A 19,868-nucleotide genomic window follows, 5' to 3' on the forward strand; every position below is an offset into this window, starting at 1 on the left:
ATCACCGAAAAAATTCCTTGTCTTCATAATGATGTCCTGGAAAACCTACTGAAGATTAAGTGACCATTTTTTTTTTATATGAAGAATGTATATCTATGTTAAGAACGCACCAGGAACTAAACATCATTGTTCATAATTTATTATAAAAAAAAATATTTAATCAACTAAGGAAAATTGTCGAAGTTTTTCACCTTTGACAAGGGATAAGTTAAAATGTCCGGAGATGTCCATGTTCTGACAAAGTGGAACATTTTCGGCAAGATCTCCTCTAAAAGATCGTGCAAAATTTAGTTCCAGTATAATCCATTATCCGAAGTTATGATAGTTTAAAGCGTCGCGTGACACGCGCACAGTGGTGAGTTCGATCGAAATCGTGGCCAAATTATTCATTATTCACACGAGTTTTCAGACATTTCCGGTGGTGTAACAAAAAAATGTTTCCTACAAAAAGTAATCAGTACACAGTCTTTTACAAATATCAATACAAAAAATTTGCAAAAAAAATTTTTTTTCAATAAAAAATTGTGGTCACCTTCATTATTTATTTATAACTATATATTTTTTATTCAATAATGTTATAGCTGACGGCAAGACGAATCCAACGACCTATTTATATATTTAAATAATGGTGAAATAGGCGTGAACACCCAGTTTTCAAATATTATTCATTATTCACACGAGTTTTCAGACATTTCGGGTGGTGTGACAAAAAAATGTTTCCTACGAAAAGTAATCAGTACACAGTCTTTTACAAATATCAATACAAAAAATTTCCAAGAAAATTTTTTTTCAATAAAAAATTGTGGTCACCTTCATTATTTATTTATAACTATATATTTTTTATTCAATAATGTTATAGCTGACGGCAAGACGAATCCAACGACCTATTTAATGTGGTCTTTATGTATTGAAATAATGGTGACATAGGCGTGAACAGCTAGAACGTCGATTTTACCCACGGTGCGCCGGGCCGACTAAAGGTGAGCGCATACTAGATGGTCGCGGGAAGGCCGCGGGAAGGCCAAAGCCGCCGATGGACGCCCAAAGCCGCCGATGGACGTCCACGCGGGAAGAAATCTCTAACGGGCCGACGGCTCCACAGCAGGGAGCAGGGCTCCCTGAAAGAAAGGTCCCTTTCCCTAAAAGAGGTGGGGAGCCCACGGAGACCTTTTTTTCTGCCACGCACAGCAGGTAGCCCTGCTCCCTTGCCGCATGGACGTCCATCGGCGGCTTTGGCCTTCCCGCGGCCTTCCCGCGACCATCTAGTATGCGCTCACCTTAAGTGGGCCCAAACGCCAATCTAGCTAATAAAAAATCATAGTGATCAAACGCAGCTTCCTATTGCAACCGGGTGACCGGGAAACTTCATTCTTTAAATTTATGGTAATTTGGACCACAAAAAAATTTTGTTTAAAACTTTTTATAGTCATTTACATCAATGTAATTTTCGAGAGAAGGAGCATTTCTGCGGAAATTAAAGTTACTAGCGTTTTTAGTCACAAAATGAACTGAAACCGACACTAAAATAAAAACCTCATATATTTACAAACATACACACTTGATTAGATAGACTTATTTACACTTCTAGTTATACATACATCGTTTCAGTTTTGTACACACATCCATGCACTGAATACACACCTACACTATAGGAGAGATACTGACGTTCTCTGGACAGGGAAATATAGCCATTTTTCCCAAAAATTCGTGTTTGTTACGGGAAAACCCTTACGACCCAGACCGATTCCTCCCAACCATGATTGAGACTTACCGGCCGCAGCCGAGGCCCCGCGGTCGCGCCCGGTCCTTATTTTATGATAGACAGGTACCAGATCACCAGTTACTTGACTTGCACGGAAAACCGAAAGTCTGGATTCTAAAAACATTTATAATAACCAGAATCCTGTTCAGAGTTTTCATCGATTACTGAGTGTTCGTCTATCGCCGCCGTGTGGGCACACAGTTATCAATGCTTGTCATATTTACTCGTGCAATTTTTACTCTAATCCTGTCAATTTTCAGAATATTTAAAAAATCTTTCACAAAACATTCTTCATATCAGATACAATTAAGTAAGTTTTTTAAATCTCATACAGCTATCCTATTCGTTTATGTGCTGTCACAAGAAAACATAAAATTCCGTTTTACGCTAGAAGTATTAATTTTATGACCTACATTGATTAAACATTTTTTACTCCTCTCAGTCAGTACTATAAACCAAAGAAATCTTAAACCCTCTTTATGAGTGATCGCAAACTATTCATAAACTTTAAAGTTACATTAAACAATTTCTGGCAAATTCTGGCAGCTGATTTTTACAAGAATTAAAGAACAGAGTCTACATTACGAAATCAATTTCGATTACTTACATTCGAAAAACTGAAATGCATGAAGTAAAAAATTGTCTACCTTTGAACACGGGTATTTGGAAAATTCATTAACTTTTGCAAATTCTGTAATTACAGAATGAAAGTACATACTTTCTTCTACAAAGCCCATGAAAGGCAAAATATTCGCATTTAATATTAACGTTTACTAGTAGCAAAAGCACTGACCGTTCTGGAGGACTCTTAAAGGCCGCAGCGACTATAGACTTTTGCGTAAATATTACGCTATATAAAAAATCTTCAGAGCAAAACAGAATATAATTTAAAGATCTAATAACAAATAAAAATGTAAGTAATAGTATGTGATTGGAAACACGACTTTTTATCAGCTAGATTGGCGTTTGGGTCCACTGTGCGACTGTGCCAACTCGCGTGTAGGTCGCGCTCTGATTGGTCCGTGTTTTCCGTTAATAACTCTTAAACAAAGCCGCGGATAACATTTTGGCAAAGGAAAATATCGCTTCAAATGGTCTCAGAAACCTCCCATTTTCGGGAAGTTCAGGAATTTTTTGACACCCTGTATATCGATAATTCTACGCGGTTCCACAGTTACTTTCGACCACCCTGTATATTGAAGATGTAATAGGATAGTATGATGAATTTTAATGTAATGCACATAATTGACTGAAATAACATTTAAATAACCCCAGCCTAGTTAATTAGTTTCTTAAGTATGTACCCATTGATTCAGAATACATTAATATAAACTGCGTGTCTACATCTACAGTAACAAACACTGAAACACCAAATAGGTTACTTCCGTAAAATCTACAATAATATTAATGGAATTGGAGGGAGGGCACGTAATGAAACATCTGATATAAGACGAACAAATTAGTAATCCCAACTGGCGGTTTTAATTAAATTTTAATTAAAGACACGAAGAAAAATGACTTTATTTCGCAGTAGAAACGGATTCTGGGAAAATGGAAATAACGATCCGGCATAAATTTTCATAGTTTTGCAAAAATGTTACTTATTATTTTATTATATGATTAATATAGTGTTACCAATTTTAATTGTTCTTGGTTTGTGTATTTTTTTGTATATTGTATCTGTTTGAAATGTTTTGTATTAAAAAAAGGTACTGCAGTCAAACCATATTGAAATTTCATATGAATAACATGCAATGTTCATTACAACTACAATAGCACAAAAACTTTAAACTAAACTGGAAAAGTTTAGAGTCACTAAAGGTATTTAAACAGGAATAAAAATGAAAAAAAGTTTGTATGAAATATTATTTTTTTCCCAATACAATTGGGAGGGAATACAGAGGACTTCCTTAGTAAACTGTTACTTCCATGTGTGTATGTGCACAAATATACCATTACACTATGTACATATACAGGGTGAGTCACCAAACGTTACCACCTCAAATATCTTTGTTGTTTCTAAAGATACGTAAAATATGGTAAGGACAAAGTTGAATGGTACAATGGGGCTGACACGATGCAAAAAAAAAATTTTGTTTTTATGTCATTTTTTCAGAGATATGAAGGTGACCTTCATTTTTTTAAATGGAATGAGGTATTTTTTAATACATCAATCGATGCAGCTGGACATTCGTTATAATAAAGTACTAACCTATGTATGTCGAAAAGTTATTAGTTCAGGAGATATTTCAATTTAAATAACTCTAAAATACCATTACTGTCGTACTACGACGTCAGTGTTTACTTACTTATGTAACGTCTTATCACGACAGTAATGGTGTTTTAGAGTTATTTAAATTGAAATATCTCCTGAACTAATAACTTTTCGACATACATAGGTTAGTACTTTATTATAACGAATGTCCAGCTGCATCGATTGATGTATTAAAAAATACCTCATTCCATTTAAAAAAATGAAGGTCACCTTCATATCTCTAGAAAAAATTACATAAAAACAAAATTTTTTTTTTGCATCGTGTCAGCACCATTGTACCATTCAACTTTGTCCTTACCATATTTTACGTATCTTTAGAAACAACAAAGATATTTGAGGTGGTAACGTTTGGTGACTCACCCTGTATATTTCTCAACTGATCGTGTGAGACGTCCACATTATCAGTTAAAAATTTCGTTATTTTGCTTGTATTGTAATATAATTATAAGGGAACACAATATAAATTGTTTATGAATAATTATAATAAAACTATAATCACGTGTGAAAGTTCTTTTGAAATCTACACATGGTTTTTTGTTATCAGTTTGTCTATAGTTTTTTGATGATACTGTGTTTTATGTTGCAAGATATATACAGGGCTTTTTTTGCTTTTGCTTTTTTAATTTTTATAATTAAAAAAAATTTTTTTCACGTGATTATAGCAAATTTTTTGTAAAATTAATTGGAAGAGCAATTTTTTACAATCATTTTTGCAATTTGTTTTTTCGCAATCTGTTGGAAAACTATATTTTATTAAATAAGATGACTTTATTTATTCAATGCAAATAAAGTTACACAGTGGATTAAACAGTGATCGTAATGTGAATGGAAAAAAGACATAAACTGTATTGAAACAAGGTAAAGCTAATGCTGTAGCGTAAAAGATGCTGTGATGTGTACTGTACTGTATAAGAGCGACGACTGACTGGTTCGTCCCTGGAAAAAATCTTTGGTCCCTTTTCTTAAGTGGGGGTGTCATAAACCACTTGGGCCAGACAACGAAATCTCTGCTCCTACGGTCGAAGTCGCACCATAGCCTGTCTGTATAATATTATCGTTGGATTCCAACACAATCTACAACTTAAGCTCTCATTTTTAAACGTATGTAGCTCATTGCAATGTTGACCGATTTTCATAAAACTTTCAGTACGCATATAAGTTACCGAATTCTACAAAACGCATTTTTAAAATTATCGTTACTGGCTCAGATAAAAAAGTTGACAAAACATCATTTTTTGAATTTTGTATGATTTCTAACAATTGTAATCTAAATAAAAAGATTTTTGTTTACTCATTCTCCAGCGAACTAGTTGGCCTATGAAATCTTGAAAAATTTCAAATGTGTGTGTTAGATAAATTTTTAAAAAATTATACAACTTTTAAGAGTGTCCACTCAATATTATCCCCGACTGTGTATGCAAATTGTCGTGCGCCATCTGTGGGCCGAGTAGCGTGTAGTCTCAGAATGTTTAACTTTCAACACCACACCTATTGTTTATCTAACACTGTGATTGATCTAAAAAATGAATAGCATTTATTTTGTCAATAAATATTAGCTATTCTCGAGATTGCAAGATTCTATTGAAACATTATTGATACACCTCTTACGCACTGTCGGTATTGCTTTCCTATTTGTTACATCTACGCAGTTTTGAAATGGTTCTTTGTGATAAAAATATAACAGAAAAATTTTTCCAGTCTTCTTTTTTATTTTTATAAATATACTCGTACGTCGTTAGGACTATAAAGTCAAAGGGTTCAGAGTTATTAATACTAGTAGGCTTCATTGAGTTTCTGGGTTAATTCAGTTCACATTTTTTTCATTCACACCGTAATATGTTTTTCAAGATTTTCATTCATCATATGTCGGGAAGTCGAATCACAATATATTTTAACGAATTTCGAATCAATTAACTCGAACAAGTAAAAAAATTTAAAAGTTACAACATGTGGCAACTTGACTCTGAAAGTAACTTGAGAGAAAGTAACTCTTGAAAGCAACTTGACTGAGAAACTTTTGTCGAAAACATTTTTTAATTGCACTACTGGAAATGCCTAAAAAATGGTGACATAACTTAACGGACACACCCTGTATACAGGGTGTCCCACGCAACTGGAACAGGCTGTACCTCCTAAACGGTCGGGAATAGAGGAAAATGTTATAAGAAAAAGTTGAATGGCATCAGACGGTGCATACTACGCAACTAATTTTATGCACTTTTGTGCATCGGTGCATCAGAAAAATGCAACTCCACATTTTTTAAAAATGGAAACCTACATTTTTGACTGCACCAATCGATGCAGTTTGTTGTGCTCTACATAAAAGTACTAAAATACTTATGCCCTAAACTTATTCGTTAGGAAGTTTAGGGCATAAGTATGTTAGTACTTTTATAATTTATAATGGAACTTTCATTATAAATCAGAGAACTTTTAGTTTCGATAACTTCCTAACGAATAAGTTTAGGGCATAAGTATGTTGGTACATATATGTATAGCATAACAAACTGCATCGATTGATGCAGTCAGAATGTAGGTTTCCATTTTAAAAAAAAGTGCAGTTGCATTTTTCTGATACACCGATGCAAAAAAGTGCATAAAATTAGTTGCGTAGTATGCACCGTCTGATACCATTCAACTTTTTCTTATAACATTTTCCTCTATTCCCGACCGTTCAGGAGGTACAGCCTGTTCCAGTTGCGTGGGATAGCATGTGTTAAATATGGGTCAAATTGTGTTTTGTGTTTGGTGTCATTTTAATCAGAGAAATGTCACACATATATCGGTAAAATTACATTAAAAATAAGTAAAAAATAAAGAGAAGTCTTAGCGGTCCGTGTTTACATGCTGTCCGTTTCTACGTTCGGCGCGGTCGACGAAGCCACAAAAAATATGTCACAACACAGATCCGAGAATTGATTTAGAATGGGACATTACTGTTTTAGGGACCTCTGTTTTAATTTTTGTACACTTGACCGAGTAAGACCAAAGATTTGTTGTATGGAGAAGAGTAAGTAATGAGATGTTGTAATATTGTTGTTTTTGAGAGAAACGAACGAAAGATGTTGTGGCATAGGTGAAAATTACGAATGACTGCGTGAATTGCAGGTCCGTGCCGTAGAAGTGGGTATAGTGGTGTTGGTGTTGGTCTTTTGGGCAGCCGCGATAGCGCTGTTCTTCAATCGTTGGGGCAAGATTCGTATGTTGCTGCCATATCAACCCGACTACAAGGAACAGTTAAAGGTTCCTGGCACTGGGGTATGCCCAGCGGCGAACTCCGCATACACGCAACACCCGACTCAACACACCTGCTCTCAGGTAATGCATACTTACACTGCACTCCTCGCAACATTAATCTCCAACAAGCAAATTTGTAGAAACGTGATCAGTATCTACCGGATGTTCCCTCTAACGCGACGCACGATTTTTCACCCAATTGCAGCCATTTGACATAAAAGGGTTAGAAGAGTTGCAGGGTATGGAGTGTACAATAGATAACAGTAGAAAAATTTTTGAAAACAGTTTGTTTTCATGGCGAAATCGAGGTCACCTTGGCTTTTACAAATTGGAACATATATATTTTTTTGTTATATTTAGGGGACATCGAGACGAATTTAAAACACATATTATATGATATTTTTACTAACACATTACTCGATTTACAGTATACAGGGTGGTCATTTTATCTGAAGACATTGAAATATCTCGAGAACTATGCATCGGATCAAAACAAGTGGGTAATGAAAGTTGTTCGTCGTGAAGAGGTACATCCAATGATACCAAATTCGACCCCCCACCGCCACCCCTCTGGGGGTGGGGTTGGGGGAAGATAAAAAACTTAAATGGGAATCCCCATTTTTCATTGCAGATTTGGATTCTCCAGCAAAAAATACACAAATTTGACCGAGGAGTTTTTGCATTTTGGTTCACAGATGGCGCTGTAATGGACAAAAATCAAAATGGGTAAAAAATCATTGAAAATTGGGGATGGGGGTGGGGGTGGGGGTCGAGTTTGCTATCATTGGATGTCCCTCTTCGCGACGAACAACTTTCATTACACACTTGTTTTGATCCGATGCATAGTTCTCGAGATATTTCAATGTCTTCAGATAAAATGACCACCCTGTATAATGGAAATGTGAAATATTTAGCTTTTCGTCGTATTCGACTGCGCCAACATCATTTGATAGCGAAGAGGCTACGAAAAGCTAAATATTCCACATTTCCACTACAGTAAATCGAGTAATATGTTAGTAAAAATATGTGTTTTGCAATATGTGTTTGCAATATGTGTTTTGAATTCGTCTCGGTGTCCACTAAATATGGTTTAAAAAAGGTGACTTCGCTTTCGCCATGAAATCAAACTATTTTCGAAATTTTTTGTTACTGATATCTGTTGTGCGCTCCATACCCTGTAACTCTTGTTGCAAACTTTTATTTATCAGATGGCAGGGCCCGCTGCAGGGGAGGGGCAACCCGTACATTTGTCCGGGGCGCGAAAATTCAGGGGCGCCATTTTGGCTGTAACTGTGATAAAAATATTGATGTGTTAAATACCCAATTAATAGAAAATTTGCTTTTATTAGAATAAATGCTTTTATTAAAATTTAAATAAAATGACTTTATTTTTATTGAAGATAAAAAATATGTACCTTTATTAAAAAAATATATACATATCCTTAAGGGGTGGCAATTTGTATTTTTGTCCGGGGCGACGTAATCGCTAGAGCGGGCGCTGCAGATGGCTGCAAGTGGATGAAAAATCGTGCGTCGCGTTGAAGGGAACACCCTGTATACAGGCTGTAGCGCAACTGGTGGTGCAACTGGAGAGGGGCTGATTCTACGTCAAGAAACACCAGAGTAACAATAATGTGTTAGTTTCATGTTAATATTCGTAACCAGGGGAACGAGATCTATAACTCTGTAAAGTCTCAACTAAATCTGTGACGCGAAGGCTTTGCATTCTCTTGTTAGTCGAAATTTTACCATCTCAGTACTTTTCTATTTACCATTTTGATAGAGATGAGTATTAAATATAAATATAATAACTTGAATAGAATTCAATTGCAGCATTGCATTTTTAAATTACATTTTGAAGTCATAACTCAACGGATTTAACTGTGCACCGCCTTTGTTCATGTTTTAATTACTTCTTAATATTTTCACAATACTTTACCATCCGGTGCTAAACTTATTATGCAGAAACTCCAATTTTAAACTCTCTTTTATCCGCTAGCGTATTTTAATACACTTAAAGCTTCATACACTTAAAAATGTTCTCATTGCTCGTACATATAAAGTAAGAGTAATAGAAAAACTGATAACACCGACGACGATTACAAATACCACGATGGTTTTCAAGGATAAGGGTGGTCTAGCTAAACTTTTCCTTGCGTAACTATAAATTGTTCCCATTGTCCTATCTTATCCAGTAGATTTGGACGAGAAGATGCGAGAAATCCAAGTTTCGATCCTGGAGAATCAATGGTTCAAAAGTTACAAGTGTTTAAAGTTGAGCGATTTTCAGTGTTTTTGACAGGTTAGCGCCGCAAAGCTGGCCAACCAGCTAATTAATTACACTGTCCAACACCAAATTTGATTTCAATATACTGTTGGGTCTTTCTTATAGAGTTTTTTGCGCTGATTCCGAATCTGGTATTAATTTTTTCCCTATACGTCCAGTTTTTGAGAAAATGGAGTTTTAAAAAAAGACATATTTTTCAACTTTAAACAAATATTGCGATGTTATTATAAAAGATATTGAATTGTTGTTTACAGCAAAAGATTCTGTAGACTTTCCCGAATACAGTGATATCCAATATTAATACATTATGATTGTTTAAACATGTTTAAACAATGATTAAAGACGGAGATGCACCACTTTTGCACCAATTTTTGCGGATATTTTCGAATTTATCTAAAAAAATAAGGGTCCAGCGAAAAATTGAACTATACCACGCGAAAGAGCAGACTTTTATCTTGAGAAACCCCCCAGTGAAGTTTGCATGGTCGACGTTTTTACCGAACTAGAAAGCAAAATATCTTCGCCCGACATGCGTTGACGCCAGTGGTGCTCTTCCACTAGCGCGGTCGTTCGTCGGGATACGGCGCGTGGCTATAAGCGCGCAATTATGTCAGCTTACTTAAATGTAATATTTTATTAAATGTGTTATACTATTGTTATTTATTATTTATTAGTATATTTATTCTGTATAAATTATTTTATGTATTTTTTAATGTTAGTCTCTCGTTTATAGTATATTTAATACAAAAAATACCTTTTGTAACAAAAAAATAATTTATTCACACACTACACTATTACACTATTTACAAGTCTAATATATATGTGTACACTATTCAGATATAATACACTATATCGATTTAATATGGAGCAAACTATTTTAATTATGTATTTAAGTCAATAAAAATAGTCCCGTTTATATTGTGTTTGGACTTATTTTACTCGGAAGAATCTCGAGTGTTCATTGGCACTATAATCACAATACATAGATAAGACGACAATTACTGAAAATAAAATTTTTCAGTCACCGCATTGCAGACTTTCCTTACATTGTATGTATTCCGTTGTCCGTAGACCGTCATTTATTTCAAAATATCGTGTTGGTTCTTAAGAAAACTGATGCCAGAGTTCAGTTTCGGCTTTGTGTTTGTTGAAACCAGTCGTGTCAAGCATTTCAAATCTGCATTGCTACGTATAAAACTTCATAAAAAACATTTATAGTTATTTATAGTATTTTAGTTGTTGTGTATATAATATATGTATTTTAGTAGTGTATTATATCTGAATAGTGTACACATATATATTAGACTTGTAAATAGTGTAATAGTGTAGTGTGTGAATAAATTATTTTTTTGTTACAAAAGGTATTTTTTGTATTAAATTACTATAAACGAGAGACTAACATTAAAAAATACATAAAATAATTTATACAGAATAAATATACTAATAAATAATAAATAACAATAGTATAACACATTTAATAAAATATTACATTTAAGTAAGCTGACATAATTGCGCGCTTATAGCCACGCGCCGTTTCACCGCAGCGCGCCGCGCCGTATCCCGACGAACGACCGCGCTAGTGGAAGAGCACCACTGGCGTCAACGCATGTCGGGCGAAGATATTTTGCTTTCTAGTTCGATAAAAACGTCGACCATGCAAACTTCACAGGGGGGTTTCTCAAGATAAAAGTCTGCTCTTTCGCGTGGTATAGTTCAATTTTTCGCTGGACCCTTATTTTTTGAGATAAATTCGAAAATATCCGCAAAAATTGGTGCAAAAGTGGTGCATCTCCGTCTTTAATCATTGTTTAAACATGTTTAAACAATCATAATGTATTAATATTGGATATCACTGTATTCGGGAAAGTCTACAGAATCGTTTGCTGTAAACAACAATTCAATATCTTTTATAATAACATTACAATATTTGTTTAAAGTTGAAAAATATGTTTTTTTTTCAAAGCCATGATTTTCAAAAACTGGACGTATAGGAAAAAAATTAAAACCAGATTCGGAATCAGCGCAAAAAACTCTATAAGAAGGACCCAACAGTATATTGAAATCACAAAAAAAGTTGAAATTTGTTGGACAGTGTTATCGGTATTACCGCATGCATGTGCTTTCACCTAGCGGCGGGCGACCGTCCCTACACACAACATGGTGGCCTTCACCTGTCAAAAACACTGGAAATCGCTCAATTTTAAACACTTGTAACTTTTGAACCATAGATCCTGCAGGATGAGAACTTGAATTTCTCACATCTTCTCGTTGAAATCTACTGGATAACATATTTTAGTAAGAAGGCAAAAATTTCTGGTTACGTGAGGAAAACAGCGGACACGGTCTATGTAGGTACAGTGCACGCCTGGGAAATTTCTTATGTCATCGACTCTTGGAGCACGAATTGCCCAGGCGTGAGTATAGTGAATCCGTTGAGTTGAGACTTGGTCGAGTGCAGCAGATACACGAAGTCGACTTTCTCAAAGTCAAAGTCGCAAACGAAAAAAGTTTATTCGATATTTTTTGACGTATTCTTTCACATAGAATCAGTCCCTATCCATTTGTTCCAATAGTTACATGACACGCTGTATAAATTAACATTTATTGCGGTGCAATTCACTCTACAACCAGCTGAGCTCGAATTTGCATAAAAATAATTTTTCATATTTATTTGAAGCTTATTCGAAACATGACGCTGTTTACTTGCAAACATTTACGAATTGTTTTGTTTAAAATTGTAGCGAGTGCAGGGTTTGAATTAATTACTTATACCATACAATTAATTCTTCCTTAAAATTTATTCATCTGACGATTCGATATTTTTGTTAAGGTCAAGTTTTGTAAAGTTCTAATACGTATTCATGAAATCTGATTTCATATAATTCTGTTCAATAGCTCGCAGTAACATTGATTAAAGAACTAATTATTTGCTTGATTATAAGTATACATATATTAAGGATATAAAACGGACTGTATTCTAATAGTACTTATTTATTGTAAACTAATCCATAATGACTTTCCCATAGGATATTCGACACATAAACAATTAAACACGTATTCAAGGTTGATACAGAATTCACATAACTATTTTCTTTTATAGCACCAGGTTTATAGGTGGACAACTTTTAACTAACATACTTTTCGCGGGGATGGTTCATATTATAATTAAGGTTTTCACAGACCAACGATATTCTGCGGCAGCAGCGAGTATTTTTCAAATGTTCTCAATAATGCAATGCTGCACGTAGCACATCGATAGAAACCGTTCACGTCGATGTCGATAAACGCGCGTGAAATATTCGCATTGTTCTGTCAGAGCCTCTAATTTGAATATGTTAAAACTGAAACGATACGCTAGGAAGACTTTTTACACTTACATTACATTTTGGGTAATCTTTTCCTCGCGTAACCATAAACTTTTGCCTCTTTCTTATGTTATTCAGTAGATTTGGACGAGAAGATGAGAGAAAGTCAAATTTCGATCGTGGAGGATGAATGGTTCAAAAGTTATAAGCGTTTAAAGTTGAGTGATTTACTAATCTGTTAAAAACACTGGAAATCCCTCAAGTTTAAACACTTATATCTTTTGAACCACTGATCCTCCAAGATCGAAACTTGGATTTCTCACATCTTCTCGTCAAAATCTACTGGATAACATAGGAAAGAGGCAAAAGTTTACAGGAGAAAGGCAAAAATTTTTGGTTACGCAAGGAAAAGAGCAGCGCAGCAATACTTTTGACGAAATCAATCTTTTCAGTGCTATGAAGGTCTTTGTAAAACAATCTTAAATAATCTTATCAGATCTGATCCTATGCAACAATTTCTAGGGACATAACTCATAAAATCACCAGGAACAATATGTAAGTACAGGGTGTTAAACAAGGGGGTAAAACAATCTTAAATAATCTTATCAGATGTGATCCTATACAACAATATCTAGGGACATAACTCATAAAATCATCAGAAACAATATGTAAGTACGTATACAGTGTTTTAAAATTATATGTCCTGACCACTATAACACGATACTGCACCTCTGGATCGGTAGACATCTCTTAAAAAAGTGGATCGTAACATTAACCTTGAAATTGTATTCCAAGGTCAAATATTCACGAAACATTAAATTCGTTTTTTAAGAGAACGGTTGACTTGAGACGCTTAGCTCCTTTGAGACTTCTGTTCCCCTCGATACGTACTACACGAAGAAGTAACAAAAACTGTTTGACCTTCAAAAAATGGTCATGGTTAATTTTCCGGTGCACTTTTTTAACAGATCTCCACTGATCTAAAGGTGCAGAATCGTGCTATAGTGGTCATGACATATATTTTTGAAACACATCCTGTACGCAAGAGTGGCGAGAATACGTAGTTTCACTTTTAATTCCATCGACTGGATATGACATTTTGGAAAATGTGACCCTTAAGCACCTATGGTCGGACAAATATGAATTTGAATGATATCTCAGTGTCCACAAAATCAGTAAAGAAACATTTAAAAAAGAGCTTAATACTAGATTTTTCTTCTTGTACATTATTTGATAAATAATTTAAAATTGTATAATTTGAATCCAATACATCTCCGTTCGATGAAGATATTTTCTTTTCAGCCAATCAAGTAATAATCTCCATATGATCGTTTTATTCGTTATGAAATTACATTATTTATTTTCATGTCTCTAAAAGAAGATGTAGACATAACAATTTATTATTATATAAAACAATGTATATACGCTTGCATCGTACAAACTCAAAACTACTGACAAGAACAGCGTGGCAAACTAAATAATCAGTAAATATCAAGAAGTTGATGCGTCTTTAAAAAACCTAAAGAAAAAAATAGTGTTAAATTGTTTGTTGTTTTTTAATCTAATTGAGAAAGAGAGATATTATTTATATAATAGCATATATATTACCAATATATTGCTTTTGTATTTGCAATACAGGGTGTTTCGTCTAAAACAGGACACCTAAATCTCTCTTCAGGTTATTGTGACGCAAAAAATATTTGTTACGTAATGTGCATCGTGTCAATGGACCAAATATCTGGCAAGAATGTTTTTTTCCAAAGGTCATTTTTTCGGAAAATACGATCGAAAAATACATTCAGATATGTATAATAACATGACCTTGAGCTTCATCTGCAGGTAAAACTCTAATTTTCGAAGATCAAGGTCATTTCAAGGTCATGTTGTTATATGAATGTGTTTTTGAATCATTTTGAATGTATTTTTCGATCAGTTACCCGATGCAATAAAATAAAAATGTAGTTATGTATCAAAAAACATCGATGACCTTGATAACTGCGAAAAAAATGACCTTTGGAAAAAAATATTCTTGCCAGATATTTGGTCCATAGACACCATGCACATTACGTAACAAATATTTTTCGCATCACAATAATCTGAAAAGTTGAATTTAAGTATTACTATTATTACGTGTTATTATTTCTTTAGAAAAATAGAAATCTTTTTTTTTGAGCATAAACTTTCCATTCCTTTTTAATTTCTGTTACTGTTCATCTCGTCGGTAAAATCATATCAAACTACACATTCCGTCCATTTATAAAATGGGTATACATATGTACACGGTGTTTCGTTTATCTGATAACGGAAATATCTTCGTACGCACTGAAGTTACGAAAAAATTTGTTAACAAAAATTGTTCGGTATGAAGGGTACAATCATATAGTCTAATTTTTTTAGGACTAGAATGGTGGGAAGGGTGAATTTCAAAGTCAAATTAAGTTTTTTGAATGGAATGTCCTATTTTTTATACCGTGGATCGATAGAGTATCAAATTCTGAGTATAATAGTGTTGACCTTCATATGCCCTAAACCTAATAGTTAACGAGATATTATCAAAAGAAGAAAGAAAATTGTTTCGATAATATCTCGTTAACTATTAGGTTTAGGACATATGAACGTCAGCACTATTATACTCAGAATTTGATACTCTATCTAATAAAAATAGGAATTCCATTTAAAAAACTTAATTTGACTTGGATTTCCCCCCTTCCCACCATTCTAGTCCTCAAAAAAATTAGATTATACGATTGTACCCTTCATACCGAACAATTTTTGTTAACAAATTTTTTTCGTAACTTCAGTGCGTCACAAGATATTTCCTTTATCAGATAAACGAAACACCCTGTATATGCCCATACAATGTTCATGATGCAAAACGCAAAATGCTGAAACTTAAGTGAACATTTAACGATGTTTTCGATGTATTTTTAATGGATCCGTAAGTTTGCTCGTTATTATTAGTAGAATACTTGTTGAGTCCAATGGAAAGCACTGGCAAAGGTTTCATCGACACAGTTTAATCACGACTTTACTGTATTGTCAGTTAAATCTGGTGTTGGTGAAATATTGTCGGTTAAAACTGTGTCGATGAAACCTATTGCTGTGATTTCTATGGGACCCCACTTGTTTGTATCGCCTCCATTATTTCTTATGTAAAAATATATACATACCAAGAATATACAAGGTATCCCAAAAATGTATTTCCTTGGAAATGGAGATTCCTGACGTCATTTAAGGTACGACGAACCAGAGTGCAGGTACAGCGGGCGAATTTTGGCTCAGCTAATGCTAACACCACGGTCAGGGGGAGCGGGAATATCCCTCTGCTATAGCTGCGCTCTGATTGGTCAGTGTTTTTCGTTGATAACTCCTTAACAAAGCCGTGGAGAACATTATCGCAGAGGTACAACACTTTTGGGACACCCTGTATAACTAGTAATTTATGATTGAATTTTTTGCACGTAATCGTTCTGAATTACTAGCAGGCGATCATCCAGGTTTTAATGATTCAAAACCGTCGAATGGGTCGTTCTAGTAATTTTACGACTGATACCATAAAATTTAATGGTTATAGATAAGACGGATAGAGATGACACCATATATTTGTTTGTTTCTTTGGTAAATCGTTTCGATCATATGTAGTTCTGTTAACAAGCAGTTGTTAGTCAATTGTTATTACACTTACATACATATTTGAATAGATTTTACTTATTTTTTGCTAATTATAAATCAGATATTTAGTTTGTAACAGACCTACAAAACGTAGGCATGTTACGAACGAACTCCAACGAACACCGCCGATCAGACACGAAGAATACCGAACCGCATAACCGTCGACTCCGCGACAACATAACAGATTCGCCCGTACCGCATCAGCCCCGAATCTACGATCGCATTCCGAAATACCTACGTCACTACCAAAACACCCTTCCGCACCACCAACCCTCACCACCAAGCAACTCCTATAAAAGCCGCCGAGAACATATCAAAATCAGCTGTCTTCCGTCTGGAGTGATCTAGGAGACACCGTTCCGACCAGAAATCCGTTCCTGAAACATTCTCCTGAAACCGATAACCGAGTGTTCCACGCTCCTGTTATCGGCATCCTGGTTCCGCTGGTGCGAGCCGTGCTCCACCTCGAAACACCCGGTGTGTCACCGGTCGCTTTCGCAAGGCGCGTCTTCTCCGAGAGCCGACGAACAAGAAGTGGTGCGTCACCCTTCGACTTCGTCGGAGAACATCCTGCCCGATTATCCTGTACCTCCGTTGGTGAGAACCGTGTTCCACCTCGAAATACCCGGTGCGTCACCGGTAACCTCGTACGACGAGTCGTCTACGAGGACAGCTGGACAAGAAGCGGTGTGTCACCCTTCGACTCCACCGAAGATCGCCCTGTCCTGCATCCTGCATCTCCGCTGGTGAGAACCGTGTTCCTCCTCGAAATACCCGGTGCGTCACCGGTAACCTCGTACGACGAGTCGTCTACGAGGACAGCTGGACAAGAAGTGGTGCGTCACCCTTCGACGTCGCCTAAGAACCGCCTAGAAAGTCACCCTCGTGAAGCGAGTTGTCCACGAGGCTGGTCGAGCGAGACGAGGTGCGTCACCTTGATCGGACTCAACGAAAGACTGTCCGGAGAGACTTTGATGACCAGTGCGTCACTGGCATCAAGGAACCACGAAAACCCTGCCTAGGTAGGGAGGTCACGGCGATAGCCGTGATCTAACTCTGCTCCTGTCTATCCCGAACCCGTCCTACACCGTTTACAGGTAGCACTGCCGCGGTCGAACGTTTGATATCACGGGCACCGTATCACTAAAACCGCGCACCGTATCCTGAGGCACTGCATCCTGAGGCACCGTACACGACGCGGCGTAAAGGCAGCGAGTATAACCGTATTCCGAACTTTTGACTCTATAATTATTTAACCCTGTACCGATTCCGTTTCTCGCACCGTTTACTCTCCTCGCCGTCTAGAACCCTGGATCGGCGAGCAATTCAGCACCGAGGAGCACCGCTGCGAGGAAGCCGAACACCGAGGACCGAGACCCGTTACAAGTTAAAGTTAAAACTGTACTGAAGTAAAAATAATTATGAAGTTGCATTCTTTGCTGGGCTATAGTTTCTCGGGGAATTCTGAAATTTAACAAGCTTGCCCCTTTTTGAACCCCTTGCACTAGACTGTTCCCTCCGAGGCACCACTAAAAGTGATAATACTATAATTCGAAACAATTTCTACATTACTAAATGTCTTTGTATTTGAATTAATTCTTACATGTTTAAGTGTGGCATGAGTAAATACACTCAATTTGATGAAATGAAAAGGTCGCATGTCACAGAATATTCTAGATGGGAAGTGAAATGTTCGAATTCTCGTATCAAAACGATTTTGAGTGCAAAGGATCCATATTTTATCAGCTGTTCATAAACTTCTCCTCGTCTGTGCGACATTAATCATTTTCCTTTAGACTTTAGATAGTACTCCCAAAATGCTCTATTAATTAAAACCTCTGCTGTTACAAATATTTATTGTCATTATTACCTCCTCAACTTGGCTGAACTCCACCTGAGGAAACCATAAATTTTTAACTTTTTTTTATACATAATCTTGTAGATTTTGACGAGAAAATGCCGAAAATCCAAGTTTCAATCTTAGGAATCCAATGGTTCAAAAGTTATGAATGTTTAAATTTGAGAGATTTGAAGCATTATTAAAAGGTAAGGGCTTAAAATCGCTCAACTTTAAACACGCATAACTTTTGGACCAGCGAATTCTTAACGTTAAAACTTGGATTTTTGGCATTTAATCTAAAAAACTTGAATAAATTGCGCGGTTTCCGTTGTGTCTGAACGGGCTCTAAATGAAACGCTACTTTTAAATGATATTTGCCAGAGAAATTTGTTAGTGTAGTTGCCTATATGCTGCAAATTATAAATTGGTTGAAACATTGTACGTCAGATACGACTATAAACGTGACTGAAGCTATCATTTCACAATGCACTGTAATTGTGCGTAAGTTATCTCCACAGTAAAACCTTGAAAATAGCTGTTATAACATGGAGTTCTCACATACCATTTATCGCAACTAACTGCTTGCGAGTTTGGAAATGCTACAGTGACATTAACGGTTTGACTGTCGTATCTACAATTAACCGCAAAAAAAAATGGTTTCAGCTACCCATTAAGCGCAAGCTTTCAAGCCGTCATTTTACCGTACAGAATAAATACGGAACAATACGTCGCACAGTGGGCTGTATGCCAGATTTCAGCGGCCACAGCTAGTTCAAAATTCGCTCAATATTGAAACTGCTATAACTTTGCTAAAATTTATCCAAATTTGATGAAAAAACAACCATTTTAAAGCTTGCGATTCCTACTTTTTGTACTGTATATCGTTTTTTCTGAAACAGATGTTTTGAGTGCTAAATTTGTCCATAAAGAGGAGCGTATTAGATTGTAAAGTTTGTAGCTATTTTTCAATCAAGTACTGCGGATTATAATCAATATTTTAACGTTATTCGTCTATTTTATGTACACTATCGAAAAGTGTAATCATTTACAATTAAAATATCTTTTTAAAATAGTTATTACGAAGAATAATTTCCGTTATTTATAATAGTATGGAAAAATGTTATGAACAAAATTTGCACGGTTCAGAGGGGGACATGTTTTGGCACAAACATTTTCCGCGTGGGTGGAGGCATAGAGGAGATTTCAATCACCTTGATTTTTTTTTAAACAGAATGTCCTTTTTTATACCATAGATCGATAGAGTATCAAATTCTGAGTATAAAAGTGTTGACCTTCGTATGTCCTAAACCTAATAGTTCACGAGATATTATCAAAAGAAGAAAGAACATTATTTCGATAATATCTCGTTAACTATTAGATTTAGGACATATGGAGGTCAATACATTTTTACTTAGAATTCGATAGTCTATCGATTCATGATGCAAAAAGTAGGTCTTTCGATTTCGCAGAAAATGTTTATGTCACAACAT

General features: G+C 35.6%; 1 protein-coding gene across 16 annotated transcripts in view; it reads left to right on the plus strand.

Annotated features, from left to right (window-relative positions):
- LOC143210125 (uncharacterized) overlaps positions 1–19,868 on the plus strand; it is a 957,580-nt gene that overhangs the window by 714,594 nt on the left and 223,118 nt on the right. For 15 of the 16 annotated variants that reach the window (XR_013009198.1, XM_076426766.1, XM_076426776.1 and 12 more), the window contains one exon: positions 7,146–7,355. The exons of the other annotated variant lie outside the window; for it this stretch is intronic. Coding sequence is in view for 14 of the 15 variants with exons in the window: in XM_076426766.1 (XP_076282881.1) it covers positions 7,146–7,355 (210 nt within the window). In the remaining variant the exon portion in view is untranslated. The remainder of the gene's footprint in view (positions 1–7,145; positions 7,356–19,868) is intronic. 16 annotated transcript variants of the gene reach the window in all.

This window comes from Lasioglossum baleicum, chromosome 1 (genome assembly GCF_051020765.1).
Source record: "Lasioglossum baleicum chromosome 1, iyLasBale1, whole genome shotgun sequence".
NCBI classification, from domain to species: Eukaryota; Metazoa; Arthropoda; class Insecta; order Hymenoptera; family Halictidae; genus Lasioglossum; species Lasioglossum baleicum.